General features: G+C 39.3%; 1 protein-coding gene and 1 long non-coding RNA gene across 3 annotated transcripts in view; one reads left to right on the top strand and one right to left on the bottom strand.

Annotated features, from left to right (window-relative positions):
- The window catches only part of LOC102004111, a 35130-nt gene extending 21928 nt beyond the window's left edge, over positions 1-13202 (top strand). For both annotated transcript variants that reach the window (XR_261646.2, XR_001234811.1), the window contains 2 exons: positions 3996-4084; positions 13126-13202. This is a non-coding gene — a long non-coding RNA (uncharacterized LOC102004111). The remainder of the gene's footprint in view (positions 1-3995; positions 4085-13125) is intronic.
- A 5227-nt stretch (positions 13203-18429) lies between these two features.
- On the bottom strand, positions 18430-19111 carry Ifnb1 (interferon, beta 1, fibroblast). The gene has a single exon (XM_005388742.2). It carries the CDS (start codon positions 19049-19051, stop codon positions 18485-18487), a length of 567 nt encoding a protein of 188 aa, XP_005388799.1. The 5' UTR covers positions 19052-19111; the 3' UTR covers positions 18430-18484.
- Positions 19112-27968: the final 8857 nt, after the last annotated feature.

The following is a 27968-nucleotide window of genomic DNA, read 5'->3' on the forward strand; positions in this document are numbered from 1 at the left end:
TAACACCAAGTATTTCTTAAGAAATACCAACATTGGGGCTGGGGATTTAGCTCAGCGGCAAAAGCGCCTGCCTGGCAAGTGCAAGGTCGTGAGTTCGGTTCCCGGTACCGGAGAAAAACCAAAAAAAAAACAAAACAAAACAAAGAAATACCAACATTATACCAAAGGATTTAGATGTAATAACTCATTTTAGAAATTTTAAGAGATAGATCATTGTATTGGCCCATTTTTGAGGTGACAAAGATGAATTTCAGAAAAGTCAATAAATTTGTTTAAGGTCACCTAGTATTAGTGTTAGAGTGAGAATTCAAATACACATAGTTTAAAATCCAGACCTTCTGCTTTGGGTTTATAAAACCCAGCAGAAAAAGTCCTTTACGTTAAATGATAGCCTCAAAGAGAGAAGGAAACAAGATAAGATATTAAATCTTTGGGAGGAGAAAAATTCATATATGCTCAAACCTCTGGAGTCCCCTGTTGGGTCCTATGAAGTCCAGTAGAGCAATTCACCCAAACAAGCTTGTGCTGAGAAGGGAAAAGTTCTAAAGCCTCTTAAATCCCAAGCTAGGGCATTTTGTACTCACAATAAAGGTTTATGAGTAGGTAAATATGTTTTAAGATTACATTGAGGTATAAAATACTAACATTATGTGAGTCTCAGAAATTAAACGGGGCCTTTTAACTATGTCAAGTGGGGCTTATTTCCATGGTCTTAATTACTTCACTGAAGGGGCACGGAAAAGTAAATGGAGTAACGGTATAACTAGGGCATAAGACACATTAGGGTTGTGATAAGATAGGAGGCAATGTATATTAGTCTTTCAAATTGAGATAGTTTTATTATTACTAAGTTATCATAAAAGTCATTTTTGGTACTGAATGTGTTAAACACTCAGAAAAACTACAAAAAAAAAATGAATCTTTGTGAATCTCAGAGATAATCCCTGTACTATTTTAGTATGTTAATTCTAGGCTTTCTTTTATCCATATCTGTATATGTTTTCTCATAAAACTACAATTATAGTATATATACTATTTTGAAATGTGTCATTGCCACTTAGAGTGTAAAGTATGGAATAATGTCTAAGTCAACAGATAAAGCTCTAAAATGTACCATTTTAATTGGTACATAGTATTCCATTTTGCAACTGTAGAAAAATATTTGTGACCAATATTCTATGATTAGAAATTTATACTTTACTCCTAAATTTTGGAATTCTAATGTCTAAACTAATAGACATCTCTGTTTAACACCTTTTCAAACTTAGTCTAATTTGTATTTCCTTAGTATAAATTTTTAGAAACAGAATTGCCAATCAAAAGGAATACACAGTTTTAAAATTTTAGACAGTTGTTTTCTTTTCCCTTTCACTGTTACATCAGTTAGTAATATAACTAGAAAGTTACATCCCAAATAATATAAGTAGAAATTCCAAATAATACATCTAGATAATATAACTAGAATGGTATCCCAAGAAAGTTATTTTGTATTCAGTGCTTGTTTCTTATAATAATGTTGAGGGGGGAAGATATAGCTCAGTGGCATAAGTGCTTGCCTGGCAAGCCTGAGGTCATGAGTTTGATTCCTGGTACCAAAATAATAATAATAATAATAGTAATAATAATAACAATAACAACAACAATAATGGGGTCCTATGAAGTCCAGTAGAGCAATTCACCCAAATAATAATAATAATAATAACAACAACAATAATGGGTCCCATGAATTTAAAACATGGAGTCAAGGACAAATGGTTGTTTTTCCAGAATAATGACAGTGTTGGACATTCACAGCACACATAATTTCCTCTGCCTGTCTAAAAACTACTTCCACTAATGGCTTTTCTTATAATACCTGCCTTGCTTTCTCCAGAATATTTTTTTATCTTGTGTTTTCCTCCTTTACTTGGCCCAAGCCCACCCTGCAGAACCAGCTTCTCCCTCATTCTTCATTTTTACTTTTTCAAATAAACTTTGTCACTGCTTAAAAACAAATAAATGAATAACATTGCCAAGATAAATTCATATTGGGTATTCTTATTCTCATTTCGGAGATAAGAAAAATGAGAAGAAAAGACATTGAATGAAATGACTTTTGTAACCCAGGAGAAACAGACATTTCCAGACTCTCCTCTTTGTTGTCGGCAAAATTCTGAAATACATGAAGTTGGTTTCTGATCCCTCTTCTGTCTGTTCTCTCTCCACTTCGGTTGTGATCCCTCCTGCTACCCTTCATGTGCCGCCTGGTCACTGCCTGAAGCTTACCAAAACCTGTCCTCAATTACTGAAGCCAAGTGTATGCACATTGATTTATATATGTTTGAAATATTTACTTGCTGTTTGCATTTAAACTGATCTACACACTTCTGAGACAAAAGAATGGAATTTTAAGAGCTCATTTTTAGGCATAAGGTGATAGCTTGAGAGGTACCTCTAGGATGCCAAGATTTTGGCAATGCACAAAATGTAGATAGTCACATGTATAAAAAAGATGTAGTATTTTTATGTAATGGAGTACTATTCCCCTATAAAGAAGGACAAACTTGAGGCTTTTATAGGTAAATGGATGCAACTAGAGAAAGTGAAATTTTCCATATTAGGAATACCTGGGCAGAGCCAAAGCCCTTCTAAAGGCACTGAGGAGGGATGATAGACTATCAAGTTGTGGCAATTTATTTTTAAATAAAAAATGAAGCTAAATATGTGTGTAATATTTAATATTTAATTCCTACCAAATAGCCTCATCATTTTACTCATCAGTGACAACTTTTTTGCCAAGTCTAAAACCTCTCTTAAAAAAAAAAATAAACCCGTGATTCTATATAAGTGAAATAAATCAAACATGCATGTGTAAACATCATATTGTCTTCCTAGTGTAAGAAACTGAAAAAGTAAATAAGATCCAAAATCTACAATACATATTGTGAAAAGGAATGAAACTGCTTAAAAAGAAAGAACAACTGGGATAGGTGAAAGGAGAAAAGGAAGGGAAAAGAAAATATATATATAAGACAGATAAGATAGTTATACTACTGACTTAGTTCATTGAAAAAATGTTTTGTGCTTATATTGTCTGATCAGTTATGTATGCCTGTATCTTGTAATCTGAACAATTAATTTCCTGATAACAATGTGCAATATATTAACCATTGTTAGTCTTCTATTATCTTGTTTTGAAATTCTGGTTTTTTATCGGTTTTTTCCTTCTTTTTCTCTTTAAAATTAAAAAAATGTAAGTAGTCAAATATTTCACCCTTTCCAGAATAGACTGGTTATAGTCAAAAGCCCTAACTAATTCCTACCAAATTGAAGAGCATCAAATATTCTACCATTTGTCATTACTTCATGGCTTTTTGAGTGTAATATTTAGCTTTTTGTGTAAATATTTAGCTTCATTTTTATTTAAAAATAATTTTATAAATTAATTTTTTATTCATATATATGTGTTGAAATATACTGTATGTTAGATGGTGAATTAGCTGTTGGGCATGTTTACAACTAATCTAGCTTCTTTCACCTACCTGAAATAGAAAACATGCTCATAATTTTCTCTTTCTGCACAATAATCATAACAGTATCATATGTACATTGTTTTAAAAGAAATTAAAACAGAATAAACCATTTAAAATGAAGTTATCCTCTCCCATTTCACAATGCTCACTTCCAATGTATAGAAGCAAGCTGTTGTTTAGTTGCTTTCTTTTCTTTTACCATTTATTCTCAGCCCTATAATTCTAAGTAAGGTACTAAACTCTGTATTGATTGCTTTATGAATTTAGTCTGTAACTTTTTACTTTATGTTTTCTCTACAGCTTTGTATCAGTTTTATTTCATGTTTAAAGTATAATAAATGCACTGTATATCACTGCCCACCTCTCCTTTCTCCTAGATTTTATTGGATAGTAAGGCAGTTTTTTCAAACTTTTGCCCAGTGGTTTTTTGTTTTTGTTTTTGTTTTTTTTTTTTCCTATTCTTTTTTTCTTTCTTACAAACAGAGGCAATGTGCCCAGCCAAGAGCACTCATCCCTCCAGACTCCATTTGAACGATGAAGAGTTCTGAGAAAGTTCTTGCTTTCCTGATCAGGTAAACAGCCTCCCCCCATACATACATTTCTTGCTGAAATGTGTAGGCAATGTTTGAGGTGCAACAGCCATGTTAAGGTCATGAGTTGACAAGTGATAATAGTGACTACAAGTTTCATTTGTCTCTTTAATATTTCATCAGCTTAAGCTGCATGTGACCTAGAATATTCTTTTCCCCTTGGGGAAAAGAACTTTCTACTATAGAGATCAGATGCTCCAAAAAGCCAGCTTTTCTCCCCACCCGTACAGATGTAGATAGCGGGAAGATCTGGCTCGTCTCTTCTGGGCCCATTATTGCTTTTCTTTACTGACTATAGCATGACCAGGTCAACCATTCTGCTACTCCTGCAGAAGTCTATCCAGTACCTATGCCAGTCACTGCTGAGGGACCAGCTCGTTTATCAGGAATCAGACAAGAAGAATAAGAAGATGGACCCCACCACCACCAAAATTATCTTTGTTAGCTACCATGGCCCCATGACACTAAAGATGCAGGCTCCCAGTGGTGGAGCGTTTAAGAACACGTTCACATTTACGTAGCATTTTCAAAGTCTTTCAAAAGTGTGACTAGGTCAAGGGGGATGTGTTGTCAATTACGCGGATGCCGAGAGATGCTTTTACCCGGCTGCCTGATCTCCAGCCCAGACTCCTCAGCTCTCATGCTGTGTTTCCTCTTGGGAAGACCTTGATGATCTTCCTGACAGGAGTTTTTATGAACCAAAACCAGAACAGAGCCTGTTCTTTTTTCTTTCTCTAAAACTATCTCACTTCTGGGGAATTTTGTACAGTGAAATGAAATTATCAACAGCCAATAATTTGACTGACTTGAGCAGAACTAAGGGCGTTTGGAAAAGGTTTAACTTTCACCCAGCTGTAGGAGGCATGTACTCACGTATCCCCTCATTCAGCCAGTGTCGGTAGGAAGTGTGCGTTGAAATAGTTTTGGAATCAGAATGACTAATTTGGCCATGGTTGTTCCCCTACTCTTTACCAAGACTTAAAGCAAATTACTTAATTTCTACTACTTGGTTTCCTCTTTGCAAAAATGATGGAAGTACTACCTCTTAGCAAGTAGAAGGTCAGCAGTAATATATGTGAAGGGTTTTCTTTCTCCGCTAATTATAGAGCAGTAAGTGTGTGGTTCCTAGGTGGCCCAGTCCTCGTCTCTAGTCAGGTGGAATCACGATAAGAAAAGGACAGAGCAGTTTAATGAGGAAACTGAACCTCTGGTTTTTTCCCTGTGATTCCTTTCCTGCTGTAATTACTTTGATGCTATAAATAACTCATTTTTCCAATAAATCATAGTTTTACTTAATGTGGTTGAAGTTGAATTTCTATGCTGTAAGTTGAAAGCAATGAAAGAAGGTGGCTGCTGAAATCTTCAGCTGTTCTTTGAGGGCACGTAGACAGCTGAGTGAGAATAATGAAGGCCTCAGCAGGGGGACAAGGCAGGCTCATCTCTGTGGTCCAAACCGAATGGCCTCTGGGACTGGGTGTCTGTAGTCATGGACCTGCCTCTGCTCTCTGTATTTCAGCAGCTCTCTTGTACCTCTGGGACTGTACTTACCTTTCCTCTAACTACTCATGTTCCCTACCAAGACCAAACGCCTGAGGGTAGGCCTTGAATCTCTAATGTCTTCTGTGTTACAAACTAATTTACATGTGTGGAATGAAAGGGACATAAGTAAATACACAGAAAGTTAAGGGTTCCTCAACTGTCATTCATGTGCATGTACCTTAAATACAATCCCTCTAACCCTAACTAACAGCTAAATAAAAACAACTAATAAACAGTAACATTGCCTGAGCCAATTAAAACTCTATAAAACTTTGAATCCTATTACTTAGTAAATTACTTATTTAGTGGTCAGATCTTTTGTTTGAACTTTGACAAGTTGATTTTTTGAAATACAGTTGTTATATTGAGAAAGATGTGGTCCACTCAGAGGACATTGAGACTGGATAGTGCACTCTTGGATTAGCCATTTGGCCATGAGGGAAATTGCAACCGATTGAGAATGGTTGGCCTGAAACTCCTGCAAACCTTATTGCTGTGTGATCAGATCTGGGGAATACTTATGCAAATATATTTCCTTCTATTTTGCTTTAGTTGTGGAGGGCCAGGTTACCAATGTGCCACTCATTACTGGGGGAAAAACGTGTCTCACATACAACCAAATAAGTGATCACTTACTATTATAGCACCATGCAGCAGGACAGTGGGGCAATCTCCTTACAGCTGATCAATGAAATCACTTTACTAAAGTCAACAAATTGGAATTGTAAATTGTTCTCCCACTGTTTCCTTCCACTGTTGTTTTCTCTTTGGGTTATTACCAGTTATTTCTAGCAAATACAAAGGGGAAAAGCAAAAGACAAAAAAGGAGGAGGAGAAGAAAAAGAATCAAGAGAGGGTTTATTTTATTTTATTTTATTAAGAGAGATTTTACAGTTGGTGAAAGAGAGATTTTAGATTTAGAGTTGCTAAGAGGTGGTACTTTCACTGATGAGTGAAATGATGAGGCCTCAGAGATTGTCACGACTTGATAGTCTACCGTCCCTCCTCAGTGCATTTAGAAGGGCTTCGACTCTGTCCATGTATTCCTAATGACTGAGCCTATAGGTTGCTTTTGTGTGTCCATTCCCAAATGATGACCAGGAAAGGAAGCAAGATAGAAAAGGAGACAGGAGCTTGTTAGAGACTGGTAACAACTCCCTGCGGTGTGACAGGTAGAGACAGAATACTGTCCTTCTCATCTTCTTTTTATTTTGGTGCTTATTTACCTTGTACTTTTTAAATTTTGGTACTGGGTTACGAGGGAATAGGGATCAAAGTCAACCTAAAAATCCAGGGTGGGGCACAAAACCTAATGAGATTTGCAGTGAGAAGCTGAAGTTAGGCAACGATGTCTATGAAATTTTGTGGTGAGAGACAGGAAGTTTACTTGACGTGGAATTTTAAGATTAGAGCACTGACCATTTTCTCATTATGTATGGACCTAGAGCTAGGTTCTGTTTTATTGAGAGACAGTTATATGAGCATGTTGTCTTTTTTAACTATATAGAAGAAAATAATTGAACTATCTCAAGTTTTACAAAATCCTACTTAGGCATAGGGGTAGAATTGATTTGTAATGGAGGTTCCTATGTTTTAACGAAAGAATAATAGATAAAAATTGTCGGCAAGGAGGAAAAAAAGCTACCATGTAGTGAGCACTTACTATATGCCAGGCCTTGTGCTGGAAAAGTTCTGCACAGGTGGTAGATGCAATATGGAGCTGTCTGCCACCCCTTCCTTCTTATATACTTCCCAAGTCAGCAGGAACCAAGGGTTTATGACAGACTGGTCTGAGAATGACTTTTTTGTGTGTTAACCATAGAAAGAACAAAATGGCTCAGAGAATCTAAGCATTTTTAGCTTAATAAATACAGACCACAAGAAAAAAAAACAAATTTAGATAAACATAAAATGAATCCCTCATGCAGACCACATTTGTTGCTTCATAGGTGTGATTTATAACAGAAAATTAGTTCATGGGACTCAGAGCTATGTTGGAGTTTGGCAGAGAGCACTACAGGAGTAGTTGTAGTAGGGGAGAGCATATTTCCTCGTGTGTGGGGAAGGGAGTGTCAATCCTTCTGTCAGGTTTTGCCCCCAAAGACAGGTCCTTCTCTTCACCTCAGCTTCCTCCAGCTACAATAGCAGAAAGCTGGAACGGAGACAACTTCAACTTTCCTCACAATGCTGCCGCGAAACCAAAGTGAAAACAAAGCAACTAAAAGAACACAGACATTTTTAAAGGCTGTGAAAATTATACTTTCTGTTATGTTGGTTGTGAACTGTATAAATAGTTTAAAACACAGAACTATGTCTGATGACTTGGACCCAGACCCGAAGGCTTCTGTTGTGCAAGCGTGGATGCTGGCCACCATCATCTTGTGCTCAGACCCTCAGCAGCATCCCTGCTGTCAGCCTCACCCTGCTCTGACCCACTCCTTCCAGCTGTGACCAGAGATGCCTGCCAAAACCGGAAATACGACCACAGTGCTCTTTGGCTGAAACAATCCAGCTCATGAGGTTGAGAGTATAGCTCAGTGATTAAGTGCTTGCTTAGTATGTGCAAGACCTTGGGCTCCATTCCCATTTCTGAAAAAAAAAATCTATCTTGCTAGCCCCTCAACATCTACTCCAACTTTATTTCAGCTTTATTTTCTTCCCACTTTTACCAATACTTATCTAGTTTCCCTGTAATTTATGACATTTCCCAAAGAGGTCATGAATGTTCATCACTTGTTTAAATTCAACTACCTTTGTGAAATGCCTTCTCTCCCATCTTTTTCATCTTAAAACGCTACTATCTCTTCAAGTCTAAGTTCAAATATTATCTTTGTTAAGGCTATTCAAATCCTATCAGACCAAATCATACTGTAATCTAGGTTTTTATAGGAAATTTTTCCTTGTGTTAGAATGACATTTATCCCATGCTATAATTTTTAGTTGCACACGTATTTGTTTTCTTCCACCTCAAAATGAGCTTCTTAGAATGTCCATATCTTGTTTGTCTATGTGAGCCCAGGGCTTAGCTCACTGTCTGGTATCCAATGCACATTTAAAGAGTATTTGTTGAGCTGCATGGAAGGACAACCCTACATGCTTCTACGACGTATCTTTTGAATAGAAATGAGAAAATAGTTTAAATCCTGAAGCCTTAATAATCTTCCTTGAGAAATTCAACTGCTCTCTTAAATTAAAACCATTCAGTTGTGGTGGTTGTAGGCAGCTTCATAAATCATAGCTCTTAGTTAGTGAATAAGCATCAGCTTACACTACAAGGGTAAGAAAGGGGCCAGCTAGCCATAGCCTTAGATTTCTTCTCTATACTTCTACAGGCAGGCCTGTATGGAGCACACTGCACAAAATGTAGGATGAAAGAATATACATGAGAGGTCGTTGAATAAGTGTACAGGTTTCTAGCTTTTTTTTCCTGGCTTCTTGTAACCCTATTTCCACACTCAAATAATTTAAATATGTTAGAGATTCACTTGCCTTCAGGCATAGTTTATGCAATATTTTCTTTTTTTTGTTGTTTATGCAATATTTTCAAGAATAAATATTTATGCATCTTTCCTTTCTGCTGTCCTCTGAGTGGGCTTTATTCTCAGAGTTTCTTACAGTGTGGGATATGCCAGGCTAACCATAGAAGGCCACTATCTGTGCCAAAAGCAGGCTGCAAGCTGGATGTGGCATTTCTGGCTCTAGGTTTACATCAGACTCATACCTGCCTGTGTGGTCTGCTCTGACCCCAACATTCCAGCAAGTGTTCAGCCTGTCACTGTCGTGGTCTTTTGGGGGGACCTATATTTACTTCTGATCATTTGCTGTAGCCATGAAATGGCCAGTGTCTTCAGGGGCCCAGCTTGGGTCAGATGCCCAATCTCAGATTTAGACAGTGCCTGACTTTTTCAGCTGTAGGTGTCGGCCCTGATGCCAGGCAGACGTAAGAGATGTCCAGTGCAATATGGGAAGAGCTGAACACAGTTTGGACACATGATAGCTAATTTCCCAAACTTGGTTCTCCTTCTTAATCACCATTCCCTAATGGTAAGCCCATGTTTTACTCACCTTTTCTTCTTGACATTTCAGACTTGTGGAGTAATTGGTCTTACTTCTTAAATAATATTCTAGAGACCACTTATAGAAATTGGGATTTTATAAATACTTTACTTGTACTTGTCTTCATAGATTTTGAATAACCTTCTCAATATCTTTACTATGACTTTGGTAAGAATGACCTTCATGAAATAAATACTATTATCAACTATCTAGTTACTCAGGACTTGCTTTTTGTGAGGGAGTTTAAGAAGGGTGTTCTAGAAACCCATCTAATTTTGTGTAAGAAATTCCTATAATTTTTAATCACTGGTAACTAAATTCAACATGAGGCATCTTTAGTAAACAAGGCCATGTGCTGGACCATATCTACATCCTGTTATTGCATTTATTTCTCACAACAATCTTGAAAAATTTGGGGTATGAGTATTCTTCATTTATGTAACTTAACAGACATCATATAGTTAAAAAGTGGCACAATCCACACCGGCTGTCACATTTGTTTTTCTTCTCACCCTGTGCTTTTGTCACTGCAGTATAGCCAATTCCCTCCTTTTAAAAAAAATGTTTGAACTTTTAAATCCACGATTTTTCTAATTCATGCATTTTTGGACTACTAGGTCATTTTATGCTTAGAAAATTGTCTTACCTCTGGATTTTCATAAAAAGAAAACAAGCCAAGAAATTAAAAGAAAAGTAAATTTGCTATTTATTTCCATTAAACAATGTAGCCCTTTTTCATTTTTAAACATTTCATATGAGATAATGAAAGCAGCGTGTGTCAGACTTGAAAGGAAACTGCATGCGGGGCCTTCTTCCAAGTACAGGATAAAACTACAGCGGTTGAGAGAAGGAAAGCAGCCCTGCCAGAGAACATGATGACTCATGACCCAGACCTTTGCATCCAAAAGCTTGGTGCAAAGGATCCTGGCCAAGGAGCAGAGGGGAAGTCCCTGCTCTTCTCTCTAGAGAAAGTAAGTGGGAGAAAGAGAGGTCTTTCTGGATGAGGTTGGAAGGGAGACCAGCTGCTTGAGTAAGGACAGCAGTTCTCCCTACAAAGTCTGCACAGTCCTCCGGATGTTAACGCAGCAGCACTTGGAGAAAAGCCAGACTCTGCAGCACTGCAGTTGGAGCCACGGGAGACGTCTTTCTGTTGTTTCTAAATGACATCAGTACTATGCAGTTGGATAAAAATGGCACTAGGCTTGGTAGTAAATGAGAGTAGAATACGACCTGTGGTTCCAAATATGTCTCTATAACTGGGGACCTAGGCAAGTTACTCATTCTGATTGAACCTCAGTTCTCTTATGGGTAAAGATAGCAGTACTTCCTCATAGGGTTCTTAGGAGGAGTAGATAAAATGGCTATCTAACCTTCAGTGGAATCCCTTGAAGAAAGTAAGTCCTTAAAAATATGGCTGTGATTGTTGTGTTTGCATTATGCTATCATTGCAAAGATTTGCCTTATGAAAAACTGTCCAGAAATTTCAGGTTCTAGTTATGTATCTCTGAAGAAGTGAAAGCCGAGACTTGAGTAGATCCTTGTACACTGATGTGCACAGCAGCGATGTTCTCCACAGCCAAAAGAGGGAACCTATCTAGGTGTCCACTGACAGAGGATGAATACACAAATGCGGCACGCATGTGTGTATGTGTGTATGTGCACAACAGAATTTAAATTTTGCATAATTGACATAGTAAGCTGCACATGTTTAAAGCACTTTGATAAGTTTTGATAATGTACACATTGCTGAAACCATCATCACAATCAAGTTGGTGAACATATCCTTGTCCCTTGAAAACTCTTATGGTGTCCCTTTCTAATCTCTCACAGTATCTTGTTCCTTGACACCACTGCCCCCATCTCCAGGCAAGCACTAATATGCTTTCTGTCACTATGAATGAATTAGTGTGCCTTTCCAGAAAGGAAATGGGACAATGCAGAATTTACTCTTTTTCAGTCTGTGTAATTATTTGGATATTTAAGTATGTGGCTGTGTATATCAGTGATTCATTTCTTTTTATTGATGAATAGTATTCCATTGGATGGTTATACCATGATTTCTTCAGTCATTCACTTCTACAGTGTATTAGCTTTCCATAGCTGTGAAAAAAACATGTGAGGGGGCTGGGGATTTAGCTCAGCGGCACAGCGCCTGCCTGGCAAGCGCAAGGTCGTGAGTTCGATTCCTGGTACTGGAAAAAAACAAAAACAAAACAAAACAAAAAATATGTGATAATAACAACTTAAAAGAGGAAAGTTTGTTTTTGGCTGTCAGTTTTAGGGGTTTCAGCCCGTGGGAACTTGACTCCTCTGCTTCTGGGCCCAGAGTGAGGCAGAATGTCATGGTGGGAGGATGTGGTGCAGGAAAGCTAGTCGCTTCATCAATTCATGGCAGCCAGGAAGAAGAGAGCAAGGGAAAGAGCCAGAGAGAGAGGGCTAGGCCATCAGACCCAAGGTCACAGCTCCACAATCCACTCACTTCAACTAAATTCTGCCTCCCGTTTTCATCGCCTCCCAACAATGCCACCAAATTATTCTCCGCTTCTGTGGATTGTTCTGCTGATTAGTTAGAGCTCTCGAAATCCTCATGAGATAATCATGATCCAACCAAACCTTTACCACCATGCACCTTTTGGGGAGACATTTTGGTTCCCAACCATAACAAATGGACATTTGAATTGTTTAGTTTTTAGACTACTTCAAATATAACTCCTAAGACATTCATTTGCAAGCCAGTGTATAGATATTCTTTTCCCTTGGGAATGGATTTGTTCACTCATGATTAAGTATATGTTCACCTGCTTAAGAAACTGCAAAATAGTTTTCCAAAATAGCTACACCATTTTTTATTGCTGGTAGCACTGTATGAGAGTCCCAGTTGCTCCATTTCTTTGCAAGTATTTGATATGATGAATCTTAACTCTAGCCATTCTAATAAGTGTAGTGGTATCTCATAGTGTGATTTGTTTAGTTTTGCTGTATTAGGGATTGAACCCAGGGTCTCACACATCTCACACACACTAGTTGAGAGCTCCCCCACTGAGCTACATACTTTTCTATTTTTATTTTTTAATTTAGAGTCTCACTAAGTTTCCCCGGCTAGCCTGGAACTTGCGGTCCTCCTGTCTCATACTCCTAAGTAGCTGGACTACGGGCACGCACTGCTTATTCAGCTCATTGTGCCTCAATTCGCACTTCCCTAGTGCCTGGTGACACTGATCATATGTCCTTTTCTGTTTGTCTTTGTGTATCTTCTTTGATGTATATGTTCAAAACTTTTGTTCTTCTGTTAGTGGGTTATTTGGTTTTTTATCACTGAGTTTTGAGAGTTCTTTATGCATTCATTTTAGTCTTTTATCAGATATGTGACTTGAGGTCTATTACACTTCTTTCCTTTGTCTTAAGAAAGTTGGATTTTTTTTCTTTAGGCATGGTGTTGCTACGTAATTCAAGTTGGCCATAAATTCCCAGCAATCTTCCTGCCTCAGCCTCCCATGTACTGGAATTACAGGTATGCATCACCATGCCTGATTTAAGGATGTATTTTGGGTTTTTTTGTTTTGTTTTGTTTTTTGTTTTTCTTCCAGCACCAGGAATTGAACTCATGACCTTGCCCTTGCCAGGCAGGCACTGTGCTGCTGAGCTAAATCCCCAGCCCCCTAAGGATGTATTTCGAAATGGGCTCTATTTTTTAAAAATTCCTAAGCTAACGGTTGAAAGAGTATAACTTAAATAATACATTTTGGGTTTTTTAAGACCACTATGAAAAAAAGAAGAAGAGCACTATGTGCAAGGAATAAACAAAAATGAGAATTTCAATCAATATTAATTGAAGCGGAATTTACTGATTTGGTGAATTCTGATGTGAACAAGTTTCTGGAGTCCTCTCCATCACATTAATTGAGTTGAATAATTAACTTGATCCTACTGAATTAGGAGAGCACTATACTGGCACTCTAGTCCAATAATTGGAGTTTGTTGAAAGTGAACAATTCTAGGAGATTTGAAACAATTGAACTTGTGTTAAAAAGCAACAATTAGTGTTGCGGACAAAAGGTTTCCTAAGACAGGTCATTCTTTAGGCTCAAGGTGCATTGCTGCAAAAAAATTTAGAGAAAGATGTCTGTAACAGTCAAGGTCCGGTTCTGGGTGCACACACTCTCTGACCTACAAATTGCCTGCTCTGTCTGTCTCACAGCCTGAGTAGCCAAGAGGGGGTCCACACTGACCAGGCCGGTCATGTCTGCTGCGCAGACCGCCTATGCGTCACACACAGACTCAGTCAAGATGGCTTACGGATGTTCTGTAGCCAGGGCAATGGCTATAGCAGGTCCTCAGAGTGGAGTGCGCTTCTCTGTAACCAAAGTATATTTTATATTCATCATCTAGACAAAGCTATCGAAAGTCCCCAAGGATGGCTTTACCATGTCCGTGTCCTTACTTGCTATTCATGTTTCTTCTTTTTTTTAATGTTTTTTTCTTTGGTAAAGTGTTCATTGAAATACATTATCCATTTGTTTGAGTTGGTGGGGTTTCTTTTGTTATTAAGTTTTCAGAGTACTTTTGAAGCCTATTATTAATATAAGCAGAATATGAGTATCTGCTTTATCAGATGTGTGATTTGAAATATTTCTCACAGTCTATGGCATGCTCTTTTCATTTTCTTAATATTTTATGAAGACTGTGTGATGGTAAACACTTGAAATCACAACCACTTAGGAGGCCAAAGGGGGAGGATCATGAGTTCAAGGCAAATCTGAGCAACAAAGTAAGAACCCATCTCAAAAAAAAAGTATTGGCCAGACATGGTGGTGCATACCTATAATCTCAGCACTCGGAAGGTTGAGGCAGGAGGATCGTCATGAGCTTGAGGCCAGTCTGGTCTACACAGTGAGTTCAGGCCCAGCTTGAACTGTGAGACCTGAATAAAATATAGTGAGACCTGAAGAAGAAAACCAAAACAGTATTTTATGAATCAATACCTGATCACATGTAATCTAAGTCCCTGAAAGTGTTTAAAGTCACATAAAGTGCCTACATATCTGCTCCAATAATTGCAAGAAAGACTATCAGACTATTCCCTGATACTGCTCTGCAGCCGCATATCCATGGGTTTAGCCAACTTTTCCATAATTGGTTTGCCACCTCTTACTGCTCAAGAGCTAAGCAAGGAGGTTCTACCTCTTAACCCGTGTCTGTGGCAGTGCCATGCCCTCTCGTGATTTCTCTGGAACCCTAAGGCATAAGGTGGGAAGGGGAAGGTGGTCCTGTCGTTATTGGTCTGCCTTCTGTCCCTGCCAGTTTGGGTCACCATGAAGTTCTGGCCACCCCAGGCTATTTGACAATATAAACCAGGACACTTTTGAAAATACACAGAAATTGTACACCCATAAAGACTTCATATAGATAGGGATGAAAATTTGTCCCAAACCAAAGTTTGGAACAAAGTGAGGTAGAGAGTCTCAGCGCTTTAGTGCATACAATTTCAAGTTGCATGGGAGATGCTTTGAAATGTCCTGTGTTTCTTCCCATTAAAAATTCTCAGGGAGCATCATAGCTTTGGATTATGTAGGGGGCTTCTATTGGTCTCCTGCTCAGAACAAAGAAACACCAAAAATATGCTGTCTTAGCATTTTCTGTTGCTATAACTGAATATCTGAGATGGAGTTATTTTTGCTTATAGTTCTGGAGTCAGGGAAGTCACAGGTTGAGCAGCTGCATCTTGTCAGCCTCTGGTGAGGGCCTCATTGAGCTCTAACCCATGCTGCAACGTAGAAACGAAGAAAGAGTATGCATATGAGAAAATGAGGCTGGATTTCTACAATAGCTAACCCATTCCTGCAAGAAAGGAATTCATTCATTCACAGGGACTCTGTCCTATATACCTCCTTCTTGGTCCCTCCTCTCCAAACAGCTGCATTGGGGAATTAAGGTTCCCAGTACACTAATTTTGGGACATATTCAAATCATATCACATGCTCTAGATGTTTTATTGTCTTTTGTGTTGTCATCCTCATAACTTTAAGATCTGATTTTCTATCGCAAAACTTTCCTTAGATATTTTTAAAAATAGTATTATCCCTGTGAAATAGTGTAGTGGCCAGCTAAAGCAACAATTTTATTTTGCTTTAGCACTCATACATAATTATCTATTAAGGATATGTAAATATCACCTTAGGCTATTTTTATTGGAATTAATTTAATTGTCATTTATCTTCAACTCTTGATGGATATACGTTTTGTATTATAGATAGTTCACAGGGGATGTGTATGCTCAGCTGTGACATAGCATTTAAAATTCTGCAGAAGCCTCTGTCCTTCTGACCCCTGTACACAGGCAAAGCAAGCCATTCCAAAAACTGGCCAATTTCTGGTTCAGTTTGGCTGTATGACCCACGGAAGTCAGTGGGCAGTCTAGACCCATTTCTGATACATCTTCAGCATCCTCTCAGCTACTCCAGGTGTTGCCTGGAGTCCAGTGATGGCAAACCTTTGAGAGACGAGTGCCCAAACTGCAACCCAAAACTCACTTATTTATCACAAAGTGCCAACACTGCAATGAAACCTGAATACTGAGGTTTATAAAAAAAAACAACACATACATTAACATCTTTTGTCTTAACAGAAAAATAACACACATGCCATAGGTTCACCACCACTGGCTATACATTTCTACATCTTGTGCTTGACCCCCAGACAGAAGGGAGCCCTGTTGCAGAAAAGCTTCTAGTGGAGCTGAAACGGGGAGTTGGAGGAGGAAGTGATACAGGCGATAAGGCTGGAAAAGCTGGCTGGGGAAATGACAGGGACCTGTCAATTACAAGATCCCAAGACAGCGCCAAATAAGTCTCAGGACCCATACGTGGAACCCAGGAGCTTGCAGGGCAGATGTGGAGGGCACGAAAGAAGACCAGATGGCGGGAGCCACTATCTGAATTCCCAGGGTAGCCCATGCTGAATTTCTCAGACGCAGCATGTACTTTTATTTTTGCTTTTACCTTCTGTTTCTCTTGTTCTGCCCAAGCTTGCTCTGCAGAGCTGGTTTCTCTCACACCCATTTACCCCACACTTTTCAAACACTTTTGGCACCGTTTTTGGCGTCTCATTCAATTCTTTGTTTGAGGCAAGAAGAATTTGGAATACTTTTGATTGCCAAGCCATTTCTAAAGGAACTGCCTGAACACAGAAGGAGTACTGATTGTTTCACAGGGCACTTGACTGGTTTGGATCTATGGCGGCAAGCCCACCAGGATGGCACTTTTGGTGTATTACTTGCCTCATGCAGGAAGGGGGAGCTCTGAGTTCATTGTCAGCAAAATAGGACCTGGCAGATGTCTTCTCAATGTTGATCTCTTTGAGAGGAATTCAGATTTCTGAACTGCCCTTGCAGAAAATGCCTAGATACAACTAAACGCTTTTATTATTCTGCCCTATGTGCTTTTTTTTTTTCAAAGCTCCCCTCAGTAGCTACATGGTCTTGAGGCAGTTACTAAACCTCTTTGAGATCTTCCTGTCCTCTATAATGGAATATATAATGATTCCTACTTAAGGGTGCATGTGAAGAAGGTGAAATCCAAGTAGGGGCATAGTGCTCGGCACAGTGCCTGTTTATTAGAATCTTTAATTAAGTGGTAGCTGCAGGTGGACAAATAAGAGCCAAGGGGTCAGTAAAGATAAAAACCTAGTCAGCTGGTACATGTTGGCCAGGTATCCAAAGAGCTTTTGGGAACACTTGATTTTTCCAGTTAAGTGTTAGGGAAAGTTGGTCTCCTTTATCCCACCTGAAATCCTTTATCTCTCATGCCTCAGGGCTTTGTATTTGGCTTGAAATTGGACTCCACCTGCTGCACTCGTTCTGGCTTTGAGGAGTATGAGGTTTCAGAGATGCAGAGAGGCAGAAAAACCAGAGAGAATATTCCCAAAATTCTGTGTGAGCAAGCTACAGTGCCAGGAACAGACTTGGTTTTTGACAAAACTGGGGACAAAGAAAAAGCCAGATTGCCAGGGCATAAAGAAGGTTATTCTCCTACTGGTGCCTTTCCCAGGATGCAGATACACTCAGCTCTATGAAACCCACATATCTTGGCTATGCCATGCACAGCAAAATAAAGCCACTTATTAAGTTGCAGAGGAGAGCCTAGGACTTCTCACCCTTAGGTGAGAATTTCAGAATATTTAAATATTCTGAAAAGGGAGCGCTCCTCAAATAATAAAAAATGGGCTTAGCGTGAACGTAAGAGTTGACGTACTCCTTAGACTACCCAGAGAGCCAGCCAAATTCTAGAGCCAAATTCTATTACTAGAGAGCCTGGAGCACAGAGCAGTCATAGTGGCACCCCAGGTTCTAGCCCCATCCTGTTTGCCCTTCCAATCCCGTAACAGTGCATGTCACTCTGACTTCTCTAGAAGCTTAAGTTCCCTGGTTATCTCTTACCTTCTGTATTATGTGTGGCTTCCTTGGATTTTAAATTCCTCAAAGGCAGGGGCCAGAAACAGTACTACTCTGCGGCCATATTTCATAAAGAACATCTCATAGCTGCTCAGCAAATGTTGACATTAGTGACTACATAAATCAAGTTGAATGTAAAACTCCCATTTGATCTTGTGTCATAAATAATTTATTTTCCAAGATAAAAATTTAAATAAAGAATACAAATAACTTAATTCATAAATTAATGAATGATCTTCAACTCTTCTACTGTCCCTTCACATGCAGTGCATGTGTTGGCAGTCAATGAAGCATTCCTGAAGGCATTTCCTGTCCCAGTGGAACAAGCTAGCAGATCTTCAGTCTTGGAAGCAATCTGTGAGTCTGTCAATGAAGGAAAAGTTCCTCAAGAGTTCCACCTGGACTATTGTCCAGGCACAAACGCTGTTCTTCTTGGCGTTCAGGTACCTCCTGATCCTCCAATAATAGCTCTTCAGGCGCAGAATGGTCGTGGTGTCCTCCTTGGTAAAGTTTTCCTCCTCCAGTTTTTCCTGCAGGATTGTTGACTTCAGATGATCCATCTGCTGATGGAGTTCAACAAGCAGGTTCTCCACAGTGGTCTTATTCCACACAGTGTGTGAGACATTTTTTCTGAAAATAGCAAAGATGTTCTGAAGCATCTCTTGAATGACAAGAGCAGCCTTCTCCTTCTGGAACTGCTGTGGTTGCCTGATCTCCTCGGGGAATTTGAAGTCCATCCTGTCCTTCAGGCAGTATTCAGGCTTTTCTTTCAGCTGTTTCAGAAGCTCCAGACAGGCCAAAGTGCTCCTGCGTTGCTGCTGTTGGAGCTGAAGCAAGTTGTAGCTTAAAGAGAGAGATGTGAAGGACAACAGGAGAGCGATTTGGAGGATACACCTGTTGGCCATGATGAAAACCGGAACGGCGTTGTCTGTTACGTGGATGATGGAGCAAAGTCTCCAAAAGTCTGCAGTGTGAGTGTCCTTCCTGCATGGGTATGGGCTATATATACGGGACGTTTGTCTCTGTTTCACAGGAATTTCCCACTTTCTGTTCTCCCTTTCACTTTTCCTATGTCACTTAACTACATTTACCATTTAAACATGTAACATTTTAAAAACTCCAATTTTATAAAGGATATATGAGGGAAAAAGTACATAAACAGTGAAAATTTCTACCGTTTTGTAAAGTTTCAGTAATTGCTAAAGCAAAAGAGGGAGAAAAGGACCTAGAAGAAAGCAAAGGAAAGCAAAGAACTTGAGAACCAAAGAGCTCCCAAATACCCAAGAGATCTTCATTGAGAAGCCAATCACAGAACAGAAGATAACCCCAGGTAGGATTTTGCCCATTGTAATAATAGATAATGTGAAGTTCTTTGTAAATTTGGAAAGTACTCGGAATGCCGTAGGGCATAAGAAATTTTGAAACGAATCAGCCAGGGCTTTCTCTGGAGATAGGTTATTACAGAGCAAAACTGTTGCAGATGGAATCAAATTTGAGCAGAACAGAAATAACATGGACCAGGGAACAGGACAGATTACTCCAGGGCAGTGATGGCAAAACTGTTAGAGACCAAGTGCCCAAACTGCAACCCCAAACCCACTTATTTATTGCAAAGTGCCAACTCTGAAATTAAACCTGAATGCTCAGCCTCCGGGGCGATGCTGGGAACTTGTACTGCGCGCCAACACAGAGGGCTCTGTGCCCACCGTGGCACATGTACCTAGGGTCATTACCCGCTTTAGCGGGTGACCATTTCAGAAAAGAAGGCGCTAAATTTTTAAACATTTCACAAAGGTAGCAGAAGAGGGAGCTCTTATAAAAACCACCTTACCACTTAACATTCTATAGAAATGGTAACAGAAAACTGAGAAGAGGAATGTAATACAAATTTATTATTAGGAAAGAGGAGAATTAGAGTAATTTATCTACAAATAATGAAAATATCACAGGAATACATGCATAGACCACAACTGCAGCATATTAAGAAATAATGTAGAACAATATAAATCAGAATTAGAAAACAACAAAAATGGAGTCATGTATGTAGGAAATAATCAGAAATAAAATAAAAACAAATTTTGGTAAAATAGATACAGTCATAAGAAATGAGAATTTTGGGGGATATCTGGCATTGAAGAAAAGTTTCAATTTGGGGAAAGACATTAACAACTAGAACCCAACAGTACATAAAAATTGTGATGTACTGACTAAGGGGATATTGCCAAGGTGTTCAGTCTGGTAACATTATATGAAGCAGATTGCAAGGTAAATGATCAAATCCTATAAAAAATTTCAGAATATTAACAAATAATGGTGGAACAAAGCTGACTTTTTTGTCAAGATCTAAACTCGGTAAATAAAAAATACTGACAACATGTAACTATGGACAAATTATAAATTTCAGTATGACAAAAAATTTTAAAACTATGAAGATGAAGAGGAAGCACAACATCCAAAACACATTTATAATTATAATGAAAGGAACAATTTTTTCATTTCCAAATTACTCTTAAAATTAATAAACATCCAAAACAAAAGTTTATAAATGGCCAGATATCAGGAATAGAAATCTAAGGGGCCACTAAAGATACAGACGTTCCCTCAGTGTTACTGATATACAGATGTGAAGCAAATTAGTGTCGGAGTAATCATTTTTAATTAATCAGATTTTCAAAGGGCTTAGGAAATAAGTATTTTTTTTTCTGGTCCCAGGAATCGAACTCAGGACCTTGCACTTGCCAAGTAGGAGGAACTCATGCCGCTGAGCTACATCCCTGGCGCAGGTATTGTAATATACTCCACAAAAGTGTAAATTTGTTCAAACCTACTGGAGAGTGGGGATGGTTAATTTTTTAAATATCTGAAACGATGTCTCCCATTCTGCATGACGATCTGAGTGTGACTGACTGCACATGATGAGGTGGGGTCTGTGCCTCTTCTTGTATCTGAGCAGATTTCTGTGGAAGAAGCAGTGCTGCACAGTTTTTGAGGCTGTGTCAGCAGCGATGTTGTAACTTTTACTTTGTTTGCTAGAATCATTATTCTTATTCAGCCACCATGTTAGTGGCCTGACTGACCTGGGCCTACTCTCCTTCCTGCGGAAAGCTCAAGCTAGGAGGGACAAGGAGGGACTGTGGAAATGGGCAATGTATTTGAAACCTTAGTATTTCAAGCAATGGAATTACCCCTTTAATTTATAATACTATGACTAGTAATTTAGTTAGAGTTTTCCCTACAGAAGTGTGTTTCTGTGTTTGTGTGTGGCATGGGTGTATGTTAAGCACATACAAAACACCTATAAATGTTCCCTGTGGTGCTGTCATAGTAAAAAAGAGAAATATCCATTGATAGATAACTGGTTAAATAGTAATGTGATATGGACAAAATGGAATATAATTGAGCCACTAAAAAGAAAGATTATCTGATATGGACTTGTTTCATGAATAGGTCCATATCAGATAATGAAAAGAGCCACACATATAATGGATAAAGTATTATACTTGTTTTCTAAATTAATTAAAAATATGCATATGTATGCTGATACATGCATATGATCTTTTCCTCTAAGCACATTTATTCAAATATAACTGCAATTACTTGGAAAGAAAATTCTGACAGTAAGGATGTACTGTGAAAGAAAAGATCATTTCCTTTTCACTTTCTACCTATAGAACTGTTTATCAGTGGGGTTTTCCCAATGAATAAGAATATATCTGGGAGATAGCAGCATTAGGTTTCCTCATATTTTTGTATACTTTAACAGAATTTAATGTTACTAAATTTTAATCTTTGCTTTATTTACATTTTTCCACAATGAATGCCTGCTATTTGTATCATTAGAAAATATAGCTACATAAGGGAAATGGAAGATTTCATCCAATACCCCAGTAGGATGACTATGGTTCACCAACCTTAGTATATATTTTATAAAGAACTGTAGACAGGAGTGTGAAGGTTCTCAACTCAAAGAAAGGATACATATTGAAGAAGATGGTCATATACTTTGGATGTTACAGTACATGCCTCCCAAAGGCTGCATTCTCAGCAGAGACCTGCTGGCAGAGGGCAGAGCCTCTACGAGCTGTGGTCTAGTAGGGGGGCGCTTTAGGCCTTGGTTTTTGTGGCCTTTAACTGGACATTAACACCCTGGCCCCTCCTCACTCTTTTGCTCCCTGACCCTCAGGTGAGCAGTGTTATTCCACCGCTCTCTTCTACCATAATATGCTGTCTTACCGCAGGCACAAAAGCAGTGGTGACCATCAGTCATGGACTGAACCCACCAAACCTGTGAGTCAAAATAAATCTGTTCTCTTAACAAGTTAATCATAAACAGTAACAGAAAGCTGACTAACACAGGTAGAAATGCTAAGTGCCCTGCTTTGTATACCTGTGTAATGATTCTGACTCTACCACATGAATATGTACAATAACTATATGTTAATGAAAAACCAAAATTAATGTTATATTGAAAAGCAGGATATAAAATGGTACATATAACAAGCTATGTAAAAATGTGTAGAGAAATGTGTACAGAATTTAATGTTACTAAATGTTAATCTTTGCTTTATTTACATTTTTCCACAATGAATGCCTGCTATTTGTATCATTAGAAAATATAGCTACATAAGGGAAATGGAAGATTTCATCCAATAGCCCAGTAGGGTTACCAACACTGTCACAGTGACTTTACTTGTGAGGCTGAAGGGTGAGGACCAGGGATGTCACGCAGTGGTGGACTGCTTGACCAGTGTGGACAAGCCATAGGTTCTCTGCTCAGCACTGCAAAACATGAAACAGAAAAGTGGAAATGAGAGGTAATTTCACTCTTTTCTCCTTATGTGGTTTTCAGTGTTCCACTGCTGAACAAGCATTCTTTTGAAATAGATTAATTTACACAAAAAAGGAACAAACTATCCTCAGCTTTAGAGATTATTCTCTGCCTTTTTTATGGGTTTTATTCTCCTCAGCCTTTTGGCCCTTGCATACCAGCTTTTAGCAGAACTTCAGCTTTTTCTTTTCCTTTCTAATCTCCTCTCCTCTTCTCTCCTCTCTTCTGCTTTCCTCTTCTCTTTTCTTTCCATTTGGTTTTTGAGATGGGTCTCTCTCTCCATAGTCCATGCTGGCCTTGAACTCACTATGTAACCCAGGCTGGCCTCAAAATCACAGCAATCCTCCTGCCTCAGCCTCCTGAGTGCTGGGATTATACATGTGTGCCACCATGCCTGGCTTTCAGCTTTTTCATGGGTTTTAGAAAAAATGAGTTCCTAAAATAGTGATTATAAAAAGCAAAACATCTTTCAGCTGTTCTATTTGTATCTGTGTCAGTGATTAAGTAATTCCTTGCTTCTTTTTGAAATTCATCTTTGAATTTGCCTGAAATTATCCATGGCTCACAGCACAAAAACTGATGCAAAGAGTTTCAGAAGTCAGTCAAGCTAGAGATGGTTCATTCTACTCAGAGTAGGGACATTCCATGGAGTCTGGACATTGGGGCCCGCCTCTGCAGGTTGACTTGCAAGGTCAAATAGAGTTAACCTCCCCAGGTACCAGTGTCCTCATCCCCTGCCGCCCCCAGTGGTCTCTGATCCTCCATGCTGAAATGGTCCCCAGAGACTTCATAGTCTAGTAGAATACAAACAATAGTGGTAATAGTCGCAGTTGTATTAGTTACCATTTTTTTTTAGCATTTAGGATGTGCCATTCTCTCAATAATTCTCATAGTAAATATTAATGATTGCATATTAGTCCATTTTTTGTTAGTATACATAAAACACTTGAGACAGGCTCATTGTATTAAAGAAATTTGTTTAGCTGGTAGTTGTAGAGGTTCAGAGTTCGAGTTTAGTTGACTCCAGTAATTTATTCACAATACAACTGGAAAGGATAAAACTCATTCTAAAAGTAAATGTATATCCAAATGTAAGACACTCAATACTAAAATAGTGTTGAGTAAATGACCTATAATTCAGGTATAAAAGGTAAAATAAAAAGCACTGCAATAACCATAGTTATACAAATTTGTTAATGAAGACACAATACTAAAACCATCAAAAATTATAAATTATGTTGGGGGAGTAAATATATAGAGCTTTTATATGCAATTGAATTAAATTAAAATAGCTGATGTAATTGCAAGATATTTCATGTAAATTTCATAGTTACTGCAAAGTAAAAACCTGTATTATATCCACAAAAGATAAACAGGAAGGAATTAAACCATACTATTATTGAAAATCATGATATCACTAAGGAAGATAGTAGCAGCGGAAAGGAAAAAAGAAACTACTAAAAAATTGGAAAGCAATTAACAAAATAACAGTATATCCTCACTTACCAAAAACTTCTTTTAAATATAAATGAACCAAATTCAATTAAGGGGTGGCAAGATAGATTTGTTTTAATATCATGTTAGATTTTTTGCAGGAGTGAAAAAACAAAACAAAGTAAAAAATGCCTTTTTGCAGGCACAGGAAGGCTGCAGAGAGGGACAGAAAGAGAGACAGGGAAAGAAAAACGCAAGGACTTTCTGAGGGCCATGCCAGAACAATGGCTATATAGGGCCAGGATGGGGGTGGGGTTTAAGAGGTTGTCTGTATGATGTGGCAAATGGTGATTGGGCAGCAGGTGGGAAAAAGGAAACAAGATGTAAAAAGGAAGTAGGAAGTTGTAACCCAGACAGGAAGGAAAAAGGTGGGGCTTGGCACATGGCTATCCCTGGGCCACACCTTGTTGGCTCATTGCCATGGTGACCAGGTAGCATTTTAACTTGGGTGGAAACCCATCATTCCCATCTTTTGGTTATAGGAGGGATGACTCTCTTAGGCTGCTTCCTGCTGAAAGGGGGCATCATTGTGGTAGGGGGCAGTGGGACAATGGGCACCATCTATGTGAAGCTGGTGTTGGGGGCCTCAGCCAGGATGATGAGTTCCTTGGCAGTGACTGTGCAAATCCTGGATTGGAGAAATCTTGAGAAAAGTTTAAAAATACAAGGTGCAATGAGCAGCAGAAACATGATTGTGCTAAGAGGACTAAGAATGGGGATGGTGATGTGGGCCCAAGAGTCTAGGGTAGGCCACCAACAAGACCAGAGGGAGGAGTCCCCAACCCATTTGTTAATATTGGCTGCCAAATCTCGGAGCTTTTTACCTCACTTTTGATGATACCTGATTGATTAACGAAGTAACAACGTTCTTCTTCCAGCATAGCACGAGTACCACCCTTGTCTGCAGATAGGACCTCAAGGACTCAACAGTTTTGGAGCACCCAGCAGCTAGAGAATTAATTTGACCTTTGAGAATGTCAATAGATCTTGAAATACCATAGATGGAGGTTTTTAGTTCATACGAGAGTTCAGTGTAAAAGTTTGAGGCTACCTCTATGCCTCCAGCACCCATGCCAGTGTTAGAAAAGACACCTATACCAGGTAGAATGTAGGACACTGCTATTGTGGGAGACCTACGGGATATTTTGTGGTGTGCTGAGAGTGAGACTTGTAGCCCTGTTATGATTTGGGCCTCGGTATGGAGTGTGACTTGCGGTGCTACTACTGCCAGAGTGCATGTGCCCTGCCAAGTGGATGGGAGACAGGTAAAGGCCCCATGGCCACAGACAAAGAACTGTCCGTATGGAGGGCAGACAGGAATTGAAGCTGGAATGGAGTGAATGTGTGTGCAAGATGTGAGATTTTGTAACTTTGAGGCAGAAGGAGAGGGCTTGGGGTGATAGACACAAGAAAGGTTGTTAGGCCAAAGTTATTTTGGAGTCAGGTTTAAAGGACCAATGATATGGGCTTTGGGATTGGTTTGGAGAGAAGAGGTATTTAGTGTGACAGGGTAGGCCATGTATAGATCTTCTTGAAGGGGTAAACTAAGGCATCACTCCAAGAGACCTGTGGCATTGGGAGTTTGCGTAACGGGAGAAACTGAAAGGTGTCATTAAGGAGTTAATGTATGGATGTTTAGGTAGTGGTATGAAGAGAAGGTGAGGAGCTGGGTAAGAGATTAAGTGGTTGTAGGTTGGGAAGTAGTCCTTTGTGGAGGATTAGATGTGTTCTGTGACCTTCATACCCAAAAGCATGAGCCCCCCTATAGATCCAGAATCCCAAAATTCAAACATCAGGTAAAAGTGAGAATGAATCTGGGTTTTGGACATGAAGTGTAGTTTAAAAGGAGATATGAAGATTGAACCACATTTAGATGCATAAGACACATTAATGTAAAGATAGGCATCATGGTTTGTCCAGAAGGCATCAGGGTTATAGCATCTATTGATTCACACCCCCAATAAGGGCAGTAAAAATTAGCAGGGTCATAACAGGGTGGATAGCTAGGGTTTTTTGGGCATAAGTAAAAAGCCAGGTGGAGGTCACCATCATAGCCATAACAGAAGGATTTTCTGAGGGGATCTGTACTTGTGGCTATGGAGCACCAAGTCACCTCAAGTGTGAGGGCTCCCGGGGTCCAGTTTTTTTCAGCAACAATGGTGGTACAAGGTCCAGCATTAACAGCAGTGCCACAATGTATGATGAGGTAGAAGTTGTAGAGTGGAGGTGTGGATGGTTGTGAGAGGATTGTTGTGAGTGTAACTAGGGACCAAATTATAAATATCCTCATGTTGGGCAGTTACCACTGGGGGAGAGTGGGTCTGAAATCTTGGTGAGGTGGAGGTGAGTGGGCAACAGAGGTTGTGATGACCACTCTGGTGATGTGGGCTGGGAATCAGAGACAATGTTGTGGTCAGGGCACCATTTAGCTTGGGTGAAGTGGAACCAGGACAAAAGGCTAGCAACCTTGATTGTGGTGGGTGTTGTGAGGATGATCATGTGGGGTCCAGACCACTTTGGCTGTAATCCTGTGGGCTTCGAAGATTTTAGATACATTAAGTCTCCAGGAGCTATAGAAGACTGTGGCTGGGTATTATCTGGGTATATTATATTGGCTGTGGAACACAGAGGTCATCTTGTTGTTGGAGCAAGTATTGGAGAAAGGACAGAACCTGAGTAAAGTCAGTGATGGGGGGAGGTTATCAGGAGCAGGAAATATGTAGAGCAGAAATGGCTTGCAATACATGAGCTCAAAAAGACTTAGGAAAGTAGGTGCCCTGAGTTTAGTTAGAGCTAAGGGAAGGAGTTGGGCCCATGGCTGATGTAATTCTAAGATAAATTTTGTGAGGTGAGTTTTTAATAGCCCATTTACCTTTTCCACTTTGCCCAAGGATTGAGGGTGATATGGTATGTGTAAGTGCCAAGTAAGGTTAAGGCTTTAGGCCACCTGTTGAGTAATTTGAGAGGTGAAGGCTGGACTATTATCTGATTGGATAATCTGAGGTAGTCCAAATCTGGTAATAATATCCTGTATAAGAACTTTGGAGACTATGTCAGGTGTCTCTCAAGCAATAGGAAGAGCCTCTATCTATCCAGAGAAAGTACAAACGAATGTGAGCAGGTACTGATAAGTTTGGTGGTAAGGCATGTATGTGAAGCCTATCTGCTGGTCTTCACCCAGAGTGTGTCCATGAAGTTGGTAGGTTGGGAAAGAGGTGGGTGGTAAATGTCCCTGAGAAGAAGTTGTAACATATGGTTGACAGTTTTGAGTGACTTGGTGAGTGATGATTTTTCAGGAGGGATGTGTGATCATAGGAGCTCAGAGTTTATACAGAGCCTGAATACTGACATGAAAGCAGTTGTGTAAGTCAGTGACAGTGATTTGTGCTTGTTGGTCTTGAAGGAGAAGCTTTGGCCCTTGAAAGAGCCATCCCTGTGTGTTTGGGGATTGTCAGGTTTGTAGAGTAAATGTAATTGTTCTGATGAATATTGGGGCAAGA

This window comes from Chinchilla lanigera, unplaced genomic scaffold (assembly GCF_000276665.1).
Source record: "Chinchilla lanigera isolate Chin_1 unplaced genomic scaffold, ChiLan1.0 scaffold00033, whole genome shotgun sequence".
Lineage (NCBI taxonomy): Eukaryota > Metazoa > Chordata > Mammalia > Rodentia > Chinchillidae > Chinchilla > Chinchilla lanigera.